This window comes from Heliangelus exortis, chromosome 2 (assembly GCF_036169615.1).
Source record: "Heliangelus exortis chromosome 2, bHelExo1.hap1, whole genome shotgun sequence".
NCBI classification, from domain to species: domain Eukaryota; kingdom Metazoa; phylum Chordata; class Aves; order Apodiformes; family Trochilidae; genus Heliangelus; species Heliangelus exortis.
In genome coordinates, this window is record NC_092423.1 from 114,748,637 (window position 1) to 114,767,388 (window position 18,752).

Consider the following 18,752-nt stretch of genomic DNA (forward strand, 5'->3'; position numbering starts at 1 on the left):
TGGGTCCAGTTCTGAGCAACCTACTGTGAGTGAGACATGGACATACTGGAGCAAGTCTTGTGGAGAGTTATAAAGGTGATTAAGGGATTGGAGCTTCTGACATACAAGGGGAAGCTGAGAGAGTTGGGATGCTTCAGACTGGAGAGGAAAAGGCTCAGGGGGAATCTTATGAGCGTGTATAAATACCTGATGGAAAAAGTGAAGAAGATAGAGGGAGGCTCTTCTCAGCATTATCTGGTGAAATGCAAAGAGGCAATGAACACACAGATAAATAAAGGAAGTTCCACTTAACATAAGGAAAAGCTTTTTTACTGTACATTGGAACATGTTTCCCAGAGATGTTGTAGAGTCTCTGTCCTCAGAGGCATTCAAAACCTTGACTGGACACAGACCTGGGTAACCTGCTCTAGTTCATCATGCTTGGAGCAAGGGGTTGAACTAAGCAATCTCTAGAGGTCCCTTTCTACATCAATCCTTCTGTGACTCTACAGCAATGCAATGAACAGGAAATTCAGATAACACATGACAGTGGTGAGAAGCATTTCTTTCAACTGAGAAATGTGAACATCAGAATGGGGTAATGTAATTTTGGTAAATCTTAGGGTTTAAGGTATTGCTTGCTCGTCAAATCAGCAGAAGGCAGCATGTGTCTAATGCCTTAGCTGTTCCCATCACCAGAGGTCTCAGCTCACCAGCAGTTTCTTGTGACAGAAAATTATATGCTCCAGTGGTCATGGTGAACAAAGATGCTTCGACCCACCACTTCTGCTACACTGCAGTATTGTCCCTTGATTGCCCTTTCAGACCCTAATGGAATCCAGAGATAACAATATCCCATGTTTTTTAATGCAAATATACCAGCACTGAAGAATGATTACTGTCACAAAATCACAGAATTTTTCTGGCTGGAAAAGACCTTTAAGATCAGCAAGTCCAACCATAATCTAATTCTATCAAACATTAACCTAACTTACCAAGACCAGTGTTTAAACCATGTCCCTAAGCACCACATGTACACATCTTTTAAACATCTCCAGAGATGGTGGTTCAACCAGCTCCTTGGGCAGCCTGTTCCAGTGTTTAATTACCATTACAGTGAAGAAGTTTCTTCTAATATCTAATCTATACCTCCCCAGCACAACTCAAGACCATTCCTCTTGTTCTGTTCTCCTGCAAGGCAGGTTCTTCCACAAACAGCATTTGTTGCTTGTTGGCATAGATCAGTCTAGATATATCTGTGAATTATATGTATGCTTTGTACTTACGTACTTATATATAAATTGTCCTGAACTACCAATGTGTTATTGTGGTTGTAATGTAAATCTCTGAACATTAAAAAGCACATAGAATTAAAAGTACCTGTGCTTTTAGTTTACTGCTCTTCTAAAGAAAAATCATAGAATCATATTGTGGTTGGGGTTGGAAAGGACCATGAAGATCATCTAGTTCCAACCCACCTGCCATGGGCATGGATGCCTCCCACTAGACCAGGCTGCTCAAAGCTCCATCCAACCTGGCCTTGACTACTTTTCCAGGGATGAGGCATCCAAAATTTCTCTGGGTGTGCCAGTGTCTCACAACTCTCACAGATAATAAATATCTTCTTAATACCTAATAAAAATCTACCCTCTTCCTGTTTGAAACCATTCCCTCTCATCCTACTGCTACATGCCTTTGTAAAAAAGTCCTTCTCCAGCTTTCTTGCTGTCCCCTCAATAGTTTGATCACTTGCTATTGTTCTATATAGTCTCCCAACAGCACTGACTAGGTAGATTATGTAGAATTGCTTTTATCTTTGTCAATATGCAAGATGCCCAAAGAATCCAAACGGCCCATCTACCACAGAATTCTTAATTTCCTGATTTTGTTTGTTCCCATTGCTTCCAAGTGCTTCAGTAATAACCTGAGGCACAGCTAGCATAAGACCAAGCTCCCCAGGGAAGTGGTCACAGCACCAAGCCTGCCTGAGTTCAAGAAGCATTTGGACAATGCTCTCAGGCACATGGTGTGATCCTGGGGGATCCAGGAACAGGATCAGACTTGATGATCTGGATGGGTCCCTGGCAACTTGGCATATTCTATGACTCTGTGATTCTAAAATTGTCCTAAGCATCCCCTTCTACAGCACAATTTTTCAGATTATTTTACATTTATTATGTTCAAAACATGACTACAGCTACAGCTGTGAATACACAACGTGGCAGCAAAACATGTGGGGTGCCAAAAAATTATCAACAAAGTAGCAGCTCTCAAAGAGAATTTTCTCTCTGGGACAGATCCATTTTGGCTATGGATGCCATTAAAAACTTCTTTCTTGCTGCTAAGCCACACCGAGAGTGATGGACTCTCTCATCCCCCACATTCACTACAACCAACCTTTGCTAAAATCACTGAAACAATAGCCTTGTTCATTCCCACAACAGTAGTGATCGAGTGTGCTTCTGCATATCAAAAGCAAGAGTCTGGTGAAAAAACTGAACATCTACTCTCAAGGCTCTGAATAAGGATTATGCTGGTTTTTAACTTTTGAACCCTTACTTTTGCAGTGTGCAAAGATTATTCTCATCTAGTCATTACAGATAAAATATAAAAACTTGAAAAAAAATTAATAAAAAATTCTGTGCTACTGAATCACATGACATCTGTGTTGGGCCAATAATTCAGCTGCATAGTCATAGATCCATACCATATAAGTCTACTGCATTACTTAATGAGGTTAATTCGTAACACACTTGAAACCAACTTTGTTGGCACCCAAGTCCACTGCTCATGGATGTAAAACTTCCTTCCTCTACCTATAGAAAAGAAGCATGTGACAGCAATATTGTTGTTTGGTTTCCATAAGGTGATTCTCCTTCTGTCTAATGCAGCCAGGCTGGGGCAGATGGGTGAAGTTTATTGCAATGAGAATAAAGCTCACTATTCAGTGACTATTCAGACATTCAGGTCTTGTAAAATTAGGTTTAGACCAGAAAAAAAAATCAGGTTAGAAAGGACCTAATCCAACGTGCTGCTCAAAGCTGTGAGTCAGAGAAGGTTGCTTAGGTCTGAGGTTTAGCAAGTCATTATTTATTGGTTTACCCATGGCAAGTAACTGCTTACTTACCACAAGCTCCCAAGAAACACAAGGTAAAATGGCTCGACTAAAGAGTCCATTGAAAGGCTTCAGCTAACATATTTCATCTTGTATTTGCTGAGGGCTAAAATTGGCACATTTTTACTGTTAAATTCATTGTGTACTTGAGGCACCATTAAATATACCAAGGTCATGCATCCCTCTACACACATTCCTCAAAATCACCTGCTCCCATCATTAGAAATTTGCAAAAATGAAGATATTTGCCAGGTACCTGCCCTCTTCTGCAGCCAGTAGCTTCTGGGAATCTTTCCAATAAAGCACATGTTTTTGGAACACTTTTACAAGCATTCTCATTTTTTCTTCCTAGTGAAAAGAAGGATAAGGCAATGAATGAGCATTTCCTTGTTTTCTGCTTTGCAGAAGAGCAACAAAGCTGTCAAAGAGCGGACACTGAAACACAGATGAATATTATTTTCCCCATTTTACAGACTGTGAAACAGAAGTACCTACCTATTGTAATATTAGAGCAGCCTGCACATCTTTGCTTTTAAGTTATCCATTTTTTTAACATAATTATAAAAGGATAAGCATTAATAAGGCTGTATGGAAAAAAAACAACCAACACTGTACCATGTCAAATCAGGTTATATTTTTATAGAAGTTGCTTTTAATGTTTTGTTTTACTGTACTCTTTCATATGCAGAGGCTTATAAGAATACAAGGTCATTCCAATAGTTGGGTTTCCCACTGCACATCTCACTGACAGGGCAGCAGGTGTATTAAAGTTGTGTTCTTATAACTTTAATTGAAACTTTCTTTACAACTTTAATTGAAATTTTTTTTAAAGACCAATCTCACCTAACTGAGCACACCATATTGAGGATGTGCCTTTTCCTTTGTTCCTATCTTCCCTGAGGCTGATCTGTGCTATGCACTACCATGCAAAATGTTGGCAGCTTCTCCAGAGAGGAGCATTATCCTCACGGGATTCTTAGAACTGCTTGGCAACAACACTGTTTAGAACACAGAACTCTTGTTCACTGTTCCAGGGGTCCCAAACACTATTTTAGTAGTTCCCTTCTTCTACAGATTCATCGATTACAAAAATTATTCTGAAAAAACATGTGTCACTACTCCTTAGAGTAGTGCACTAATCTTAGAAAGTGAAAATGGGAAAAGAGAAGAAATATGAAATGTTTTACCTTGTTGCCATAAGGTAAACTGGCTCCAGTCTCCTTTTTCTCGTAGGTTCTCATCTTCAGGCAGGAAGAGGCTTCTTTTTTTATCCATCACAGCAAGCCCCTCATCCCGAATGATCTTCCAACTTTTTTCTAAGGACTGTTGTGAGAGCCATGTTACTGCACTGAAAACTTACTGTGTGTGGCTTTAGTACCATTTTTATGTTTCCTTGCCATTATTAATTTTTTTTTTTTTAATTTAAAAGCACTAAAAAATGTTGATCAGCATTATCAAGCTTCTTTGTATTCAATTCCCTTCTGACATGTTAAGGCAGGGAAAACAACATTCACAGCATTCCTCAGATCACATTACATTGGGATCATAAAATTTCACTGATTCCCAGCCTCTTTGCAGCCTAGGCTTGACTTTATCAGATCATTTTGTATTGCAGGCCAGGAAGAATATTGATCTTCTTAAAGACATCACATTACCAGGAAGCATTCCTGTAACTAGAAAACCACTCGAACAACCTGGAACTCCAGGCACTGGCAGAACATCACAGGTCAAAGAGTACAAATCTAAACGGACCACTTAAGGGGATAGTTATGATTTAAGCCTTCAAAAATGGAACATAAGAACAATGCTGGTACTGATTCAGCACTACCATACCTACTCAAAAGGAAATAAGAACTTGGGTACCTGATTTTGCACTGGCTGAAGGAGAGAAAGGGAAATATAACATTTACACAGGCCTCAAATGAAAGTGATCAGATCAATAAAATTAGAAAACTTTAAAAGATATTACAAGTGCTTCTCTGTTTCCTCAAACTGCTCCTGCTCCCTCAGATAAAAGAAAAAAAGGTAACAGGGAGCATTCACCCATGCAGACTTCTTCCCTAACATGTTGGATATGAAATGATTTGAATTCTTATAACTGATTTTGAACTAGCTCCTAAATGGTTTTATTTTTTCTGCTCCTGTACTCAGCGCTGGTGAGGCCACACCTCGAGTACTGTGTCCAGTTCTGGGCCCCTCAGTTTAGGAAGGAGATCGAGGTCCTGGAGCAGGTCCAAAGGAGGGCAACCAGGCTGGTGAAGGGACTCCAGCACAGATCCTATGAGGAGAGGCTGAGGAAGCTGGGGCTGTTCAGCCTGGAGAAGAGGAGACTCAGAGGAGACCTCATCACTCTCTACAACTCCCTGAAAGGAGGGGGTACCCAGGGGGGGGTTGGTCTCTTTTCCCAGGCAACCCTCAGCAAGACAAGAGGGCACGGTCTCAAGTTATGCCGGGGGAGGTTTAGGTTGGACATTAGAAAGAATTTCTTTACTGAGAGGGTGATCAGACATTGGAATGGGCTGCCCGGGGAGGTGGTGGATTCTCCGTCCCTGGAGATATTTAAAAAGAGACTGGATGTGGCACTCAGTGCCAGGGTCTGGTAACTGCAGCAGGAGTGGATCAAGGGTTGGACTTGGTGACCTCTGAGGTCCCTTCCAACCCAGCCAATTCTATGATTCTATGATATCTAACCTGCACAGGAATCAATAGCATCTCAATACTCCTGAAAACCTGGACACCATGTATAAAACAAACTGAGAATGCTTTACTATTAGTAACAGGCAGCTCTTGGGTAGAAAGGAAGAGGAGAGTTACAGGAGTTCAAACACAGCTCAACCTTGATCTCCTTGATTTTACAGACTCTTTGGCATACTTTAAATATAATATGTAACACCATTAAAACATAATGGCTAAGTACTGGACTTGGACTTTAGGCTCTAGATCCTGGAGCTGGTATCTACAGAAAAAAAAAAAAAAAGCTTATGCTCCACAATACACAGGGATTCGAGCCCCAGGTTAGAGTAATAAATTCATATTACATTCAGTACAATATCCTGATTTTAAGTGAAGAATCAGATGGCAAACAGCATCGGGAGCATTTGTACTTGTTTTCTAGCAGCTGATTCCCATAAACCTCCATATGGCTTTTTAAACACTGTTCCTAACAATAATGGAAGTTTACAGTTGCTTTACATCTGGTAGTGTAGGTTTTATTAGCAAAGACATTACTATACTTAAATAGGGATTTTTTTAATGTAATTTTATTTTTATGTGTGACTATTATATTAAAAGTCTCTATACTGTCAAACCCTTTCAAATGCACGGTCATAAAAGACACAGGCAGAGAGTAAGAGGTTACTATCTCTTATGTGAGGCATAGCTACCAATGGCATGTCCATTTTGATCCACTGGTCTATAAAACAAAATCATGGTAAAGATTTCAATCTTTTTTCACTTGGCTTATGAAAGTAGGAGAATAATCACAAAGAAGCTAGAATGTCTCTGATGGGGAACGTTGCTGACTTAAAGTAGGGGGTGTTATGTTAAACCTTTTGAAATAGATTCCTTACATCCTTTTGGTCACTCAGAGTGCTTGAACATCAGCAGCTGTATACATAATCTCTACTCTTTTCAACACAAGGCTCCCCTTAAAGAAACCATTCAGAGTTTAAATGTATATTTTTAATTTCATTTCTCCATTAAATATGAATGTTTAGCTATTATTAGCTAAACCATTAAGCCCTAGCTCTCAAGTGTCATGGATATGTGCTGTTGCCAGTACTTTCATTCTTTTTCTGTGTTTCTCTTGATGCACTTTAAATATTCAATTAATAAAATCTAAGTCATCACAGACAACTGACAATACAAGATCTACTTTAATCAATCAGCTATTCACTGTAGTATATTACTGGAGAAGCATCTGCTGGGTCCTTTCCAAAAGTCAATGGACAGAATATGAGGAAAGGAGAAAGTCACCCAGGTCATTACCTACATGTCAGTTTCAGACTGGTGAAAAGACTCTGGGACTCAATATCATTGTAGCTCTTTTATTATTTTATTTTTTTTAAATGAGCACCAGACTCAAATAATGCTACACTGAGATTTTACAAAAAGGTACCAGAGAATAATGCAATGATTCAGGAAGACCATCCATGGAAAGCTAATTGCCCCAAGGTAGTTGTGGCAATTATAAGTTTTCAAATATAAAAGTAAGGTTTCCTTTTAGGTCAGCTCAAACAAGAAATTTTCCTGAATGCGAAAATCCAAAGTCCAGAAAATACTGTGGATCAGAAACATTAACAGAACATTTCCACATAAATCACTTGACATCCTTCTTTCAAGGAAACTACAAAAAAACTTAAGCATATTGGGTAGCAGCTGAAGAGATGCTTCCAGAGTAACACTAACCAGGATTTACCACCACAATAGGCATCCCTTAAAAAAAAAAAAAAAAAAATAAAAGAAACCAAAAGGCTCCTCTTTTTTAAGACATCCCAGGAAGTAAGTAATTGTGAACTCACTATTGTATGTGTTTGTCTTTAATCTAATTCACCAGGAACTTAAACATCAAGCCTAAATTAATTGCCTAGGCTTCTTTTTTTAGTCAGGCAGTAGGAAAGTTAACACCAGAAAGGGGGACATGCCATCCCTAGACAATTATTTAACATAGTAAGAATTAAACATCCTCTGGATATACCTCTTTTTTTGACCTCTAAAACAGACCACAAGCATGGACAATATGCCTCATGTCTGCATGGCTACAGTGAGGTGAGCTGAATGCTCCTTAGAAGGATTTATTAAACTGGGGATACCAAAAAAAAAAAAAAAAAAAAAAAAAAAAAAAAAGCATGTTTTTCTTCAAAAGCAAAATTCACATCTTCATCTCCAGATCAAAGAAACTCCATGACCCTTTGTAACAAAATCAAGCCAGGTTTGTCCTGTAAGATGCTACTGACCATGGCTGTGCTTTTAGTTGAATGAGCCAAAAAGAGCTGCCTGTCTGGATTTAGCACTGTCTCAGCCACACAGAAAACCTCAGCTGGCATTGTTAAGCTACCAACATACTGAAAAGTTTGTTCACATTTAACAAGGGGTGAAATACAGGGAGAGAGGGCCAGGACCTCCAGTGCTTTGCCCTTCATACAGAGGTTTTCTGCATCAAATTCTATGGTTGGGATTTGGTAGCACATCCCACACACCCCACACAGATGTAAGAGGAACATAATGAGATGATGCAATAAGAAATAACTACTGACTGATTTTTCCTCTGTGGAATGGGGAAATCATGCTTTTCAACCAAAATACCTGCAGAAGTTGGAGTACTTAAGAAATTAATAAAACTAATGTCTTCAATGGTTTTTTGCCACTTTCTGGTGAATCCTACTTCAAATTCTGCTTTGCAGCATTGTATGTCATTAGAATCAAACCTCCTTTCTTTCAAAACTTAAGGTACTTTCTTGAATTATGAGGGAAATAAAACTATAGAATATTTTTCTTGATCCATCTAACTTACATTTCGTGTTTACACTTTCAACTGTGAATCCCATCTTGAAGAATACAAATCCTACCACCCTAACATTATGATAGCTATATAAGTAAATTAGCAGCCACAATTTATCATTAATAAAACATCTAAAAAACCCCAAACACACAAAATTATTGGGCTGAAGAGGTAGGAGTGGATTGCACAGAGGCAACTGTGCTGTGGAGGTTAGGGGTGAATTTCTGTCCTTGTTGGTCTTCTGAATGGCTCTTCCAGGAGCCACACAGGATGCTGACCAGAACAAAGCCCTCCAAATACAGTCTGATCCATCTGAAAAATCCCCCTCAAGGTGGAGCCCTGGCCATTTTATAACAGGAAACAGAATTCTTTGATCATTTGATCAAGCTGACTTGTTTCCTTGTGCTAAGGGTGAAGGGACTTTCGCCTTCTTTGACAAAGGAATTTCATGTTTTACATGTAAGAGACTGTAAAACATCATTGAAGATAGCTTTAAAATGTAAAAAAAATATATATTTTTATATATGTATATATTTCCTTCCTTTTTTTGTTTGGCAAATTTTCCCAAATGCCACTCCATAAAACTATTCAGGCTTTTTGTGTGTGAAATGAGATTACACTGAAGAATCACACTTTAACCTAAGTTTTCTGGCCTTATTTATGCTGTCATCAAAATCATAACAAGGAGTAATCTTACTTTTCAAATTTCATTCTTCCTTTTTTAAAAGAAAAAATCATCCCTTCACAGTAGGTTTTTAACATGTTATGCAATTAAGTACAACGAAACAACTATTCTGAAAGAACTTGTCTCTTCAAAATAAATATGTGTGTTTTTAAACTATTTATGCACAATAATGTTGCTAAGCCACATACTAATAATTAAAATGTAGAAGAAAGAAAAGGTTCTTCCTCTCTTTTTAATTTTACTTCTTATTTTAGGAATTATGATTATAATACTTAGAACTAAAGTAATAAAAATTAGACTATTTTGGAAGCACAAACTATTACTATAAATAATAACCAGATGACTTGTCTTGCATTCACTAAAAAAAGAACTTTAATCCTAAATTGCTATCTGTAGCTAAATCCATCTCCAGGAGTCTACACTTGTTTCTCTTATGCAATTAGAAGCTTCCAAAGAAGTCACCAGATAATACACAAGGGATGAGGGACACAGCCTTTTCCTGACTAATTAAAAATTCACAGTGGGTGTCCCAGACATCACCAAAGTTTGATGTCATTTTGCACTCAACACATTACAGTTGTCTATCATGCAAATGTTGCATTTATCAATAATTTAGCCCATCCTGTCCCCATCCTCAACTTTGAAAATACCTGAGCTCCTTTTATAGTATCTCACTTAAATCTTCTGCTTAGTCTGAGACCAGGATCTAGTACTCAGACAGTGACTCAGACTTCATAGATTTGAATTTTTCTCTGCTCAACACCCTAGATTATAGCTGCTACTAAAAAAAAAAAAAAAAAAAAAAAAAAAAAAAAAAAAATAAAATTATAAGGAAACAAACTGACTTACCTTTACTAGTTCTGTATAACCAGTTTCCCTTGCTGTCCACCATGGCTGAGCTTTTAGCCCCTTAACATTGTAGAGTGAGCGCTGCCAAACCGATGCAAAGTGACCTCTTTGGTATCCAAGTTCATACCACTTGTATGCCTAAAAGATTGCACTTATTAGTATCCACATTCATAACAGCCAAACTTCCACAGAATAAAAAAACAATGTTCTTTTTTTTTGTTCTTGTTTGCTAACAGACTTTGTCTTTGAATGCCAGGGCTGTTTTTCTAATGCAATGTAGTAACAAGCACTTCAAGGGGAAAAAATACAAGCAAACAAAGAACACAAAACCAAGCAAACCCACAAAACCCCAACTAACAACCCCGAAATCACCAGTTAGCCAAGGCTGCCCTACCCAGCATCAGTATAATAGGGTAACCTTCTCACAATCCTTCACATTAAACTTGGGTCAGTAAATGCAAGGCCTTGTCCTTGGACCAGGGAGATCCAATTGATTGTTATTTTGGTCAACCTTTTTTTTCCTCTCTGTTTCAATCCTCTACCTAACCTGAGTTAAAGCTGACTGCCCTCTTCTACCAGTGGAGGTGCTGTGATAATGAAAACAATGCTGACTTAGTGGATTTAAATTTTCACAGATTTACCTAATTAATATACATGCACTCGGGTTTCTTCAAATATTTGTTGCCACACCAGAACTGAGCTAAATGCTTTGAATTTTTCTTGCCCCTTCCCTTTATTTCAAAACCTACTGAGGCTAATACTAGACCTTTCTCTCCCTTTCTACAACTTTCTTTACTACTGTATAGCAGCAAACAAAGTCCTGCAAAGAAAGAAAATGGGATACTTTGAGAGAAAAAATCCAGCATGAGTAGTGTGATGGACCATAACAGAGAGGGCTACATATAAAAGCTGCCTACTTCCTGCCCTGAATTGCTGCTCCAGCTGCAGTATTTTAGACACCAAAAAAAAAAAACCCAAAAAAACCCCCAAACAACAACAACAACAACAGAAAAAGGATATGACAGGATTTCCAGGTGTCATCTTAGAGAGTTTTTTAATCTCAGATAGAAGATAAGAAATGACTTTGCATCGGTTTTTCTTCAAATTTTTAATTATGTCTCTGTATTGTAACCATATATTATGTTTTGAGAGTCTGTACATTTTCTTTGAGCTTTTAAAAATGTGGTCTCTGACCTTCATAACTCTCTTAAATTACAGAGGAAAGGCTGCAATAGAATGTTGCCTTACGGCATTTATCTGAAGCACAGAAAACCAGTATGGATGAATAGAATAACACCAGACAACATATAATATTATTTTTTTCCCCAGAGAAACTTTGTGAAATTGTGTATGGGTCAAAAAATGAATATAAAAAAAAATATATGTACTACCTTTGGGAAACACACAGTATATTTTTAAATTTTGATGTTACCTTGGTTAAGTCTCTGAAACTGAAATATTATGAATTATAACAATTGTTCTCCAAGATGTAAGTTGGAATAGCAGTGGGATATCAATAAATGGTTCATGCTGCCTGCCTGCATTCATTTGCAATGTCTGAAGCTAGCCCAGACACTAAGAGGGATGAATTACTTGTTTCAGCCTCTGACTGATGAGTATGAACACTGTAGCTCTTTATGATCCATCAGCTATGATCACAATGTACAATACTGTTAATCCTCATCTACTAGAAGAATTGTGATATGAGAAGCTGCCTTTGACAGCATGAAATAGGGTAAGGTTGCTTTGCTCACCCCTTCCAGTTGTCAGTTTCCATGAGAAGCTTTTCTTTTCACATCCAGATCTTGGCAGCATCAAGGCTAAATAGTGACCACTGCACCAGTCAGGAAGAGCTACAACAGTACAGGTTCTTTTCCAGAAACGTAATTGTTTGAGATGCACTCAGTTTATACATTCTGCACTTCATTCCATAATGCCTTCCACAGTTCTAATTTTTTTTTTTTTTTTTTTAAGGCAATTTGGCACTTTATCAAACTGTAGTTGGAAAGGGCATACTCAACACTGTTTCCTTAACACTTACTAAAACCACATTCATAATTCCTAATTTAGCTCTAATAGATTAATATCTACCTTCAAAAAGCCTTCAGTGAGAGCAATTTCACATGTTCTTTAAATATTGATCTGTTTCCTTGAATAAAGTCTAGCAAGGTCAGTAAGAAAAAATTAGCTTAACAGTGAACCTTCCTCTGAAAAATTTAAAAGCCTCCTCTACACCAAGAAGTTAATTTGCCATTGATTAAAACTTTTTCTACAGAAAATTTGACCATTCACTCCATATGAATTTACACATAATTATCCTGGGGACTGGGATGTTACACCTTTGGGAAAGAAGGGAGTTTTACAAGGTTTACAAAACACTGTTCTAAAAGAGGTATGAGAAAACTTCTATACAGTGATATACGAGTAATATTTTTAAATTTTTTTTTTTCTTAACTCTGATTAAAATCTTTGTTGTAAGAGGTAGGAGCAGAAAGCAAACTAAAACTCCAGAAACATGCTGCGCATGCAGGGGATGAGGGTGCCGGGTCCTGACGGGACAAAAAAAAAAAAAAAAATTTAGCAAGACAAGAGGGCACGATCATAAGTTGTGCCGGGGGAGGTTTAGGTTGGACATTAGAAAGAATTTCTTTATCGAGAGGGTGATCAAGCATTGGAATGGGCTGCCCCGGGAAGTGGTGGATTCTCCGTCCCTGGAGATATTTAAAAAGAGACTGGATGTGGCACTTAGTGCCATGGTCTGGTAACTGCAGTGGTAGTGGATCAAGGGTTGGACTTGGTGACCTCTGAGGTCCCTTCCAACCCAGCCAATTCTATGATTCTATGATTCACCTTGACTGAAGTTTTGTAAATGGTGGGTCTCTTGGTTTAAAATGCCCCATGCAAGCTTCAAAAGTTTGGCTACTTCTAAAGCAATGACTGTTAAGAGATTCTATTGCCACACCAATAGATTTTTTGCTGTTGCTCATCTTGACCTTTACATACATATGGCTGGATTGTTATTGCAATAGGACTACTCATTTTTTCAACATGAACAGCCCATTAGAGGATTTTGCAGTCTATCAGAGGTTCAGCCTTTAAAGAAAGAATATGTTAAATGTGTACCTCTTCGTCTCCCATTCTCTGCAGAGCATCACCCAGATGAAAATAAAAGCGCCCATCATTTGTGCCAGGGTCACCAGACTCCAGTCCTTCCTAAGAAACCAAAAAAGTACAAAAGAAACTTCAACGGGACTTCTAAAAGGCTTCATTTCATTGCTGCAAGTAGCTTGCCAATTCTATCCAAGGTTATGAAACTGGCTATAAAATATAACCCCCATGTAACCTGGAACATAGGTCGAACCAATACAACACTCAGTAAGAAGCCATTAAGAAATGCTACAAGTTTTCCAAATTCCATGACCTCTGCCCTCAGTCCCTCCAAGACAGAGATGTATTCAGTGATGGACACTTGCCCCTGACCCCATATACACAAGCATTTTAGGAAGCAGAATTTTTTATTTTGTGGTATTTCTTCCCAAACACTCAGGTGTATATGTAAGCCCTCTTTAGACTTTTCAAGAACCTTAAATTTGCAAGATACTAACAAACTGAAAACAATTTGAGGTTGACAGCTGTGTACTTTGGTTTAAACAATAATAAAAAAAAATACTTGATGCTTAACAATAGATGAGTTTCAGTGTCCAGTTAACAGACAATGATACAGCATTTTAATTCAAGTGTGTATCTTCAACTGTGATTAGTGCACTTCTAGCTTGACACTGAGTTTTATACAACTCAATTTTATTTTTTACAGTTAAAATATTTACTGTAGGTGAGAAAAGAAAAATACCTTCAGGTAGGGTATGCTCTCTGCTATCTTGTTTTCTGCTTTCAGGATGAAGCCATAATGTACTTTTGCAAAGCCATCATTAGGAGAGATGCTTAGAACCTGTTTGAGAGTAAATTAATTAAATACTCATGTATGGATCTATGAAAAATACCAAACCTGTGTACGCATTACTATTTAGTGATTCAGTGACATTTTCATTTTCTTCCACCTCTGACTTTCAGATAAATTCTTGATTTGGCTGTACTTTGTCTTCTCCATTCAATTTTTTGCTTCTCCAGAAAAATCTATTACAAAGTCTCCAAAGTAAAATTATTCCAACTGGAAGCTCTGAACTGCATTATTTTTTTTTTTATAGCACAACTTTCTCCTGTCTCTTTCTTCAGTTACAGCATGGTACATTACAGAATTGACACCATTCATTAACACTTAAGGTACACATCCCAGGTTTGACTAATCTGAAGGAAAGCAGCTGCTTTTGAGCAGGTCTACAGCAGTCATGGGAAGCATAGTATAGAAATACACCTGAATAGAAGGGTTTATACTGGTGGCAAACTGGTCTTGGCAAAAGAAAATAGTATGCTGCAAAGCACAGTGAGAAAGTAAAAATTCAGAAAGGTTCTGTAAAGTAATTTCTGCAGCACAGAACGGGACCGCCCAGACCCTGGGAATGCAAAGGCCATTCCCAGCACTCTGATGAGCTGAAGCACTCTCTGGAAGAGCTTACACTTCCTTAGCCAAAAGAAAGCTATCAGATGGTAATACAAGGTCTGATGCAGTAGTGATTCAATTTGCTTTCACACTAGAAGGTGATGGATATTATTGTTTAATCAAGTGGTGCACTCTGATTGAGACCTAGCATGTTGAAACAACATAAAATATTTTGTATGCTCAATAAGATTCAAACAATGTCTGAGCTATAACATGACTTAATTTTGCAGGAAAAAAAGAAATATAGACAAATATCTGGAGTTGGATATTTCATGGGGACCGTGCAAGAGAAAGATCTGCGATTACAGGGTCAGCTTTAAGAAAGGATCAGTGTACTGGGGAGTGCTTCAGGGAAAGGAGGTGTGAAGCTTGATGGCCTGGGTGCTGAAACAGATCCCCAATATTGCTGAGATAATGTAGGTTAATTTGGTCTGCCTCAGACAAGGAGAAAATTAGAGTGTCTTGGTCTACTTTCCAGATCCATGTTGCTATGATCAATATATTAACATAGCAAAGATGAGGGGTATTGGTTGCAACTTACTCCTGGGGAGATGCCAACTGGACATCATAAGAAAATTTTTAATTGTGAGAACCATTGGAAATAAGAATAATCTCCCCAGGGATGTGGCAGATTCCCCCAAACTGGACATTTTTAAAAATCAGCTTGGGTCATTGCATCTAAACCATGTTCTACCTAGCAGTGCTGGACCACATGATACTGGAGGTCCCTGCCAATCTGGCATTCTATGATTTGTAGCATTATGTGAGACAAATTACATGATCAAGTTTATCTGTATTGCATCTCTTCTCTCCTCTCTTAAAATCAGTGTGGACTGTCTTATCAGGACAGATGCTCAGTTTGTGAGGACCATCACAGGAGCCTGGAAGAGGCTGGCAACAGCTGAGTGTCTGTCATAGCTGCTAGATACAAAACAATGGACAGATGAGCAAATTCTCTTGCCTAAATCCATTTTTGAAACTACAAAACTTATGCCACGGGTAAAAGTGTCTGCATACATTATAGCCATTTTCCTCTGCCTTCTCCAGTCACGTCTAACCTAATTTTTCAATCAAAATAATTACAAGCACAACCATAACAAGTCCTCTGGGCCAATTTCTCAGCTTTCTCAAACCTTATTACATAAAAGCTACATTTAAGCAAAACCAAAATCAGTGCAATGTGGGTATCAAATGTTGTGAGTTAAAAACAGCAGCATTTCACTTGTTTTTGCAGAAGAGATCGACTTGGAAGTAACAATAAATGTGAGAATCTGTCTGAAGTCCATATTATGACACATTATTATCAAAAAGTCAACCTGACAATTCATAATAAGGATGAGCTTGATCCTTAGTATAAAAATATGCTACTACCTTATGCACCTTACTGCCTTTTGACCACAGCATTCTGTGTATAACCATTGTGATTCAATAATCTGTACCTGTGGGGTAAAATAAAATGACTGACAGAAATATTTATTAGCCATATAATTTTGCTACAGTTCCTTTAACCATAGGATAAAGCTATCTGATGAATTAAGACAGAATAGAGCTTCTGTACTGCAGTTCATTTAAACTATGCCGAGTTGCATTAAGGCATGATCTACATTCAGAGCCCCTAAAGAGAAGTGAAGAGATATAATCAGCAGAAATTACATTGGAAGTATTTAATGTAAATTGTATTACTCTGTTGCTGTTGCCGCATGCAATATTAATTATGTTTAGAAATAAGTTTCACTAAACTGCTCATAACCCATTAAATATTATTCATGAATCTAGAAATTAACCTCTGGGGCTATCAGTGGCTAATTAGCCAGGGCAGAGCACTGTGCTAATGTGGATATTCTGCTTTTGGTACCTGAGAGCTCAATCAGAGCTGGCTTGTGTCTGCTTGTGTAATGCTGCACTGAGCCGTGCCTCAGCATGGCAGACAGAAAAAAGTCCTATTAGCTGAGTAACTGCTCTTACAAAATTCTCTTCCACTGTATTTTATTATAGTCTGCTGTGCTTTGCAAACAAAAGAAGTACCTCTGAATTCTACTAGGACTGCTTTTAATGTTATGTTTCTGTGTCTCTAAGTGTAATGTTGAAAATAAAACACTTCCATACAAGCAAAATTGAAATCCTAATGGGATGCCATTTTCCATTTGTCATTCATCACAGAGTCTGGTGTAAATGCATGATAGAAAAGTGTAAAGTTAAACTACACCACTCTACAGCTGAACATACAAAACTCTTGATCTGAAGTTCAATGTTTATATACACTGCTTCCGTAGCTAAAAGAAGGAACACAGAATATTTAAGACTTTGGAAATAAAAATGTGACTATAACACTTTAACAGCGGCCAAGACATAACAAATCTGGGGAAAATAATTTCAGAACAACTTTGATTGGTTTTTAAAAGCTGATTACACAAAAAAATGACAAGAATAGAAAATAAGTAAGCTGACTATTAGATATAAAGCATAAAGTTTTCATTCACTAGGATTCCGTGGGCATCTACTCAGTTTCTTGGAGATGATGGAACATCTACATTAAGCTTAACTACATTAAGCTAGTCTGAAATAGTATATACTGCAATCCTAAAGTAGGGGGGACAGTGCCTGTGAAAAGTCCAATTGGTTACATGTGCTCAGCCCATGCTTAGCACAAACTGGTAACACTCAGTTAAAAGATCAGAATATTAGAGCAGGAAGAAACAAAGGTACCTTTTCCCCAAGAATCTAGCAGATTCCCATGAAATGGGAAATTTGGAGCCCAGATTCTCCTGCACACAACAGTGTTCCACTGTTTGGGAACTTGCTTGAGAAGCAGAAGAAAGTACCACACAAGAAGTGAGACAGCCATGAAGACAAGAATGGGACCAGAGGGGAATCAGCAGAAAGCTGAGCCTTTAGTCAAATGAGGGATATGTTCTCTTGAGGATGTGTCCTGAGCTCTGGTCCCTCTTCCTAGATGTCCATGCCTTCTGCATTAAAGAACACCTGAAGAAAATGTATGAACATCCTTATAGTGGAAACCAGAATCCAGGATTCATGAGTATTGGAGGATTCTGCTGTGCAGCTCTAAGTTCATATTATTGTCTGTGCTTTCTTACAATTTCCTATCAAATTACTAATTTATCCTTCACTGCTGAGAAGGATTTAATCACATTACAGAGCTTTCCCAAGTTTTTCAAAAATCACTGGAAGAGGAAGATGTCCCCTGGAGGTTCCCAGAACTGTTCTTCACAGTTTGCCCCTCCATTGACTATGCACAGAGGACTAGCACCTATGGTAGGAGCTCCAAACCATATGTCAATCACTTTCCAAACATGCACTGCAACAGCTGAGTGAAGCAGTCATGAGCAGAACATAAGGCCCTGAAGCCAGCTGCTCAAAATAATGTATAAAGCCTTCAGTATAACCAAGAGTAAAAGCAGGTTCACATGAGATTTTCCCCCTTTCTTTGGCTGTTTCCTTTCTCAAAATTCCTCATGTAAATTTATCCTGAACTATAAAGAAAAAAAAATTACATTACTGTGTTGTAATTCAGCCTGAGGAATAGCCAGAATATGGAAAAAAACCAAATGATATGGGGAAAAAAAATCTGACTCCTTCTAAAAGGTATTTATTTATTGCTCTTTTACAAGGGAACATCACTATGATCTATTCTATTTCAGTGGCTAGTGAATAGCCAAAAATAATAATTACACTGAATAAGGTCTATAGAAGCATGGGAAATAATATATTAAAAGCAGACCAGTTCATATTTTGTGTATGTTCTTAATCAGAAAAGTATATACTTTTTCTGAAATATATCAAAGTCATTATCAAAGTAATTATATAGCAAACTCATTATCTTCTTCCATTTATAAAAAGTCCTGTGACTATTGATATTAAGAATTTTGAACATTTATATTGTTTTCAGCAAAATACTGAGAAATTGCAAAGGAAAATCTTGCCCCAGAAGAGTGTTTTTTTTTTCAAGTTCCTTGCAGCTTGAGAAGCAGGTTCAGTCAATATATTCTATCTTTAAAAACTGACGTTTCCAGACCTCTGACAAATTTTGACAGCAGGCCAAAGATTA

The 18,752-nt window shown here is 37.8% G+C and overlaps 1 protein-coding gene across 21 annotated transcripts in view; it reads right to left on the minus strand.

Moving 5' to 3' along the window:
• Window positions 1-18,752, minus strand: part of ASPH (aspartate beta-hydroxylase) — a 105,438-nt gene that overhangs the window by 11,473 nt on the left and 75,213 nt on the right. For all 21 annotated transcript variants that reach the window (XM_071737631.1, XM_071737633.1, XM_071737626.1 and 18 more), the window contains 5 exons: window positions 13,979-14,077; window positions 13,252-13,341; window positions 10,129-10,266; window positions 4,282-4,417; window positions 3,351-3,442 (listed from right to left, as the gene is read on the minus strand). In XM_071737631.1, coding sequence (XP_071593732.1) covers window positions 3,351-3,442; window positions 4,282-4,417; window positions 10,129-10,266; window positions 13,252-13,341; window positions 13,979-14,077 — 555 coding nt within the window. The remainder of the gene's footprint in view (window positions 1-3,350; window positions 3,443-4,281; window positions 4,418-10,128; window positions 10,267-13,251; window positions 13,342-13,978; window positions 14,078-18,752) is intronic.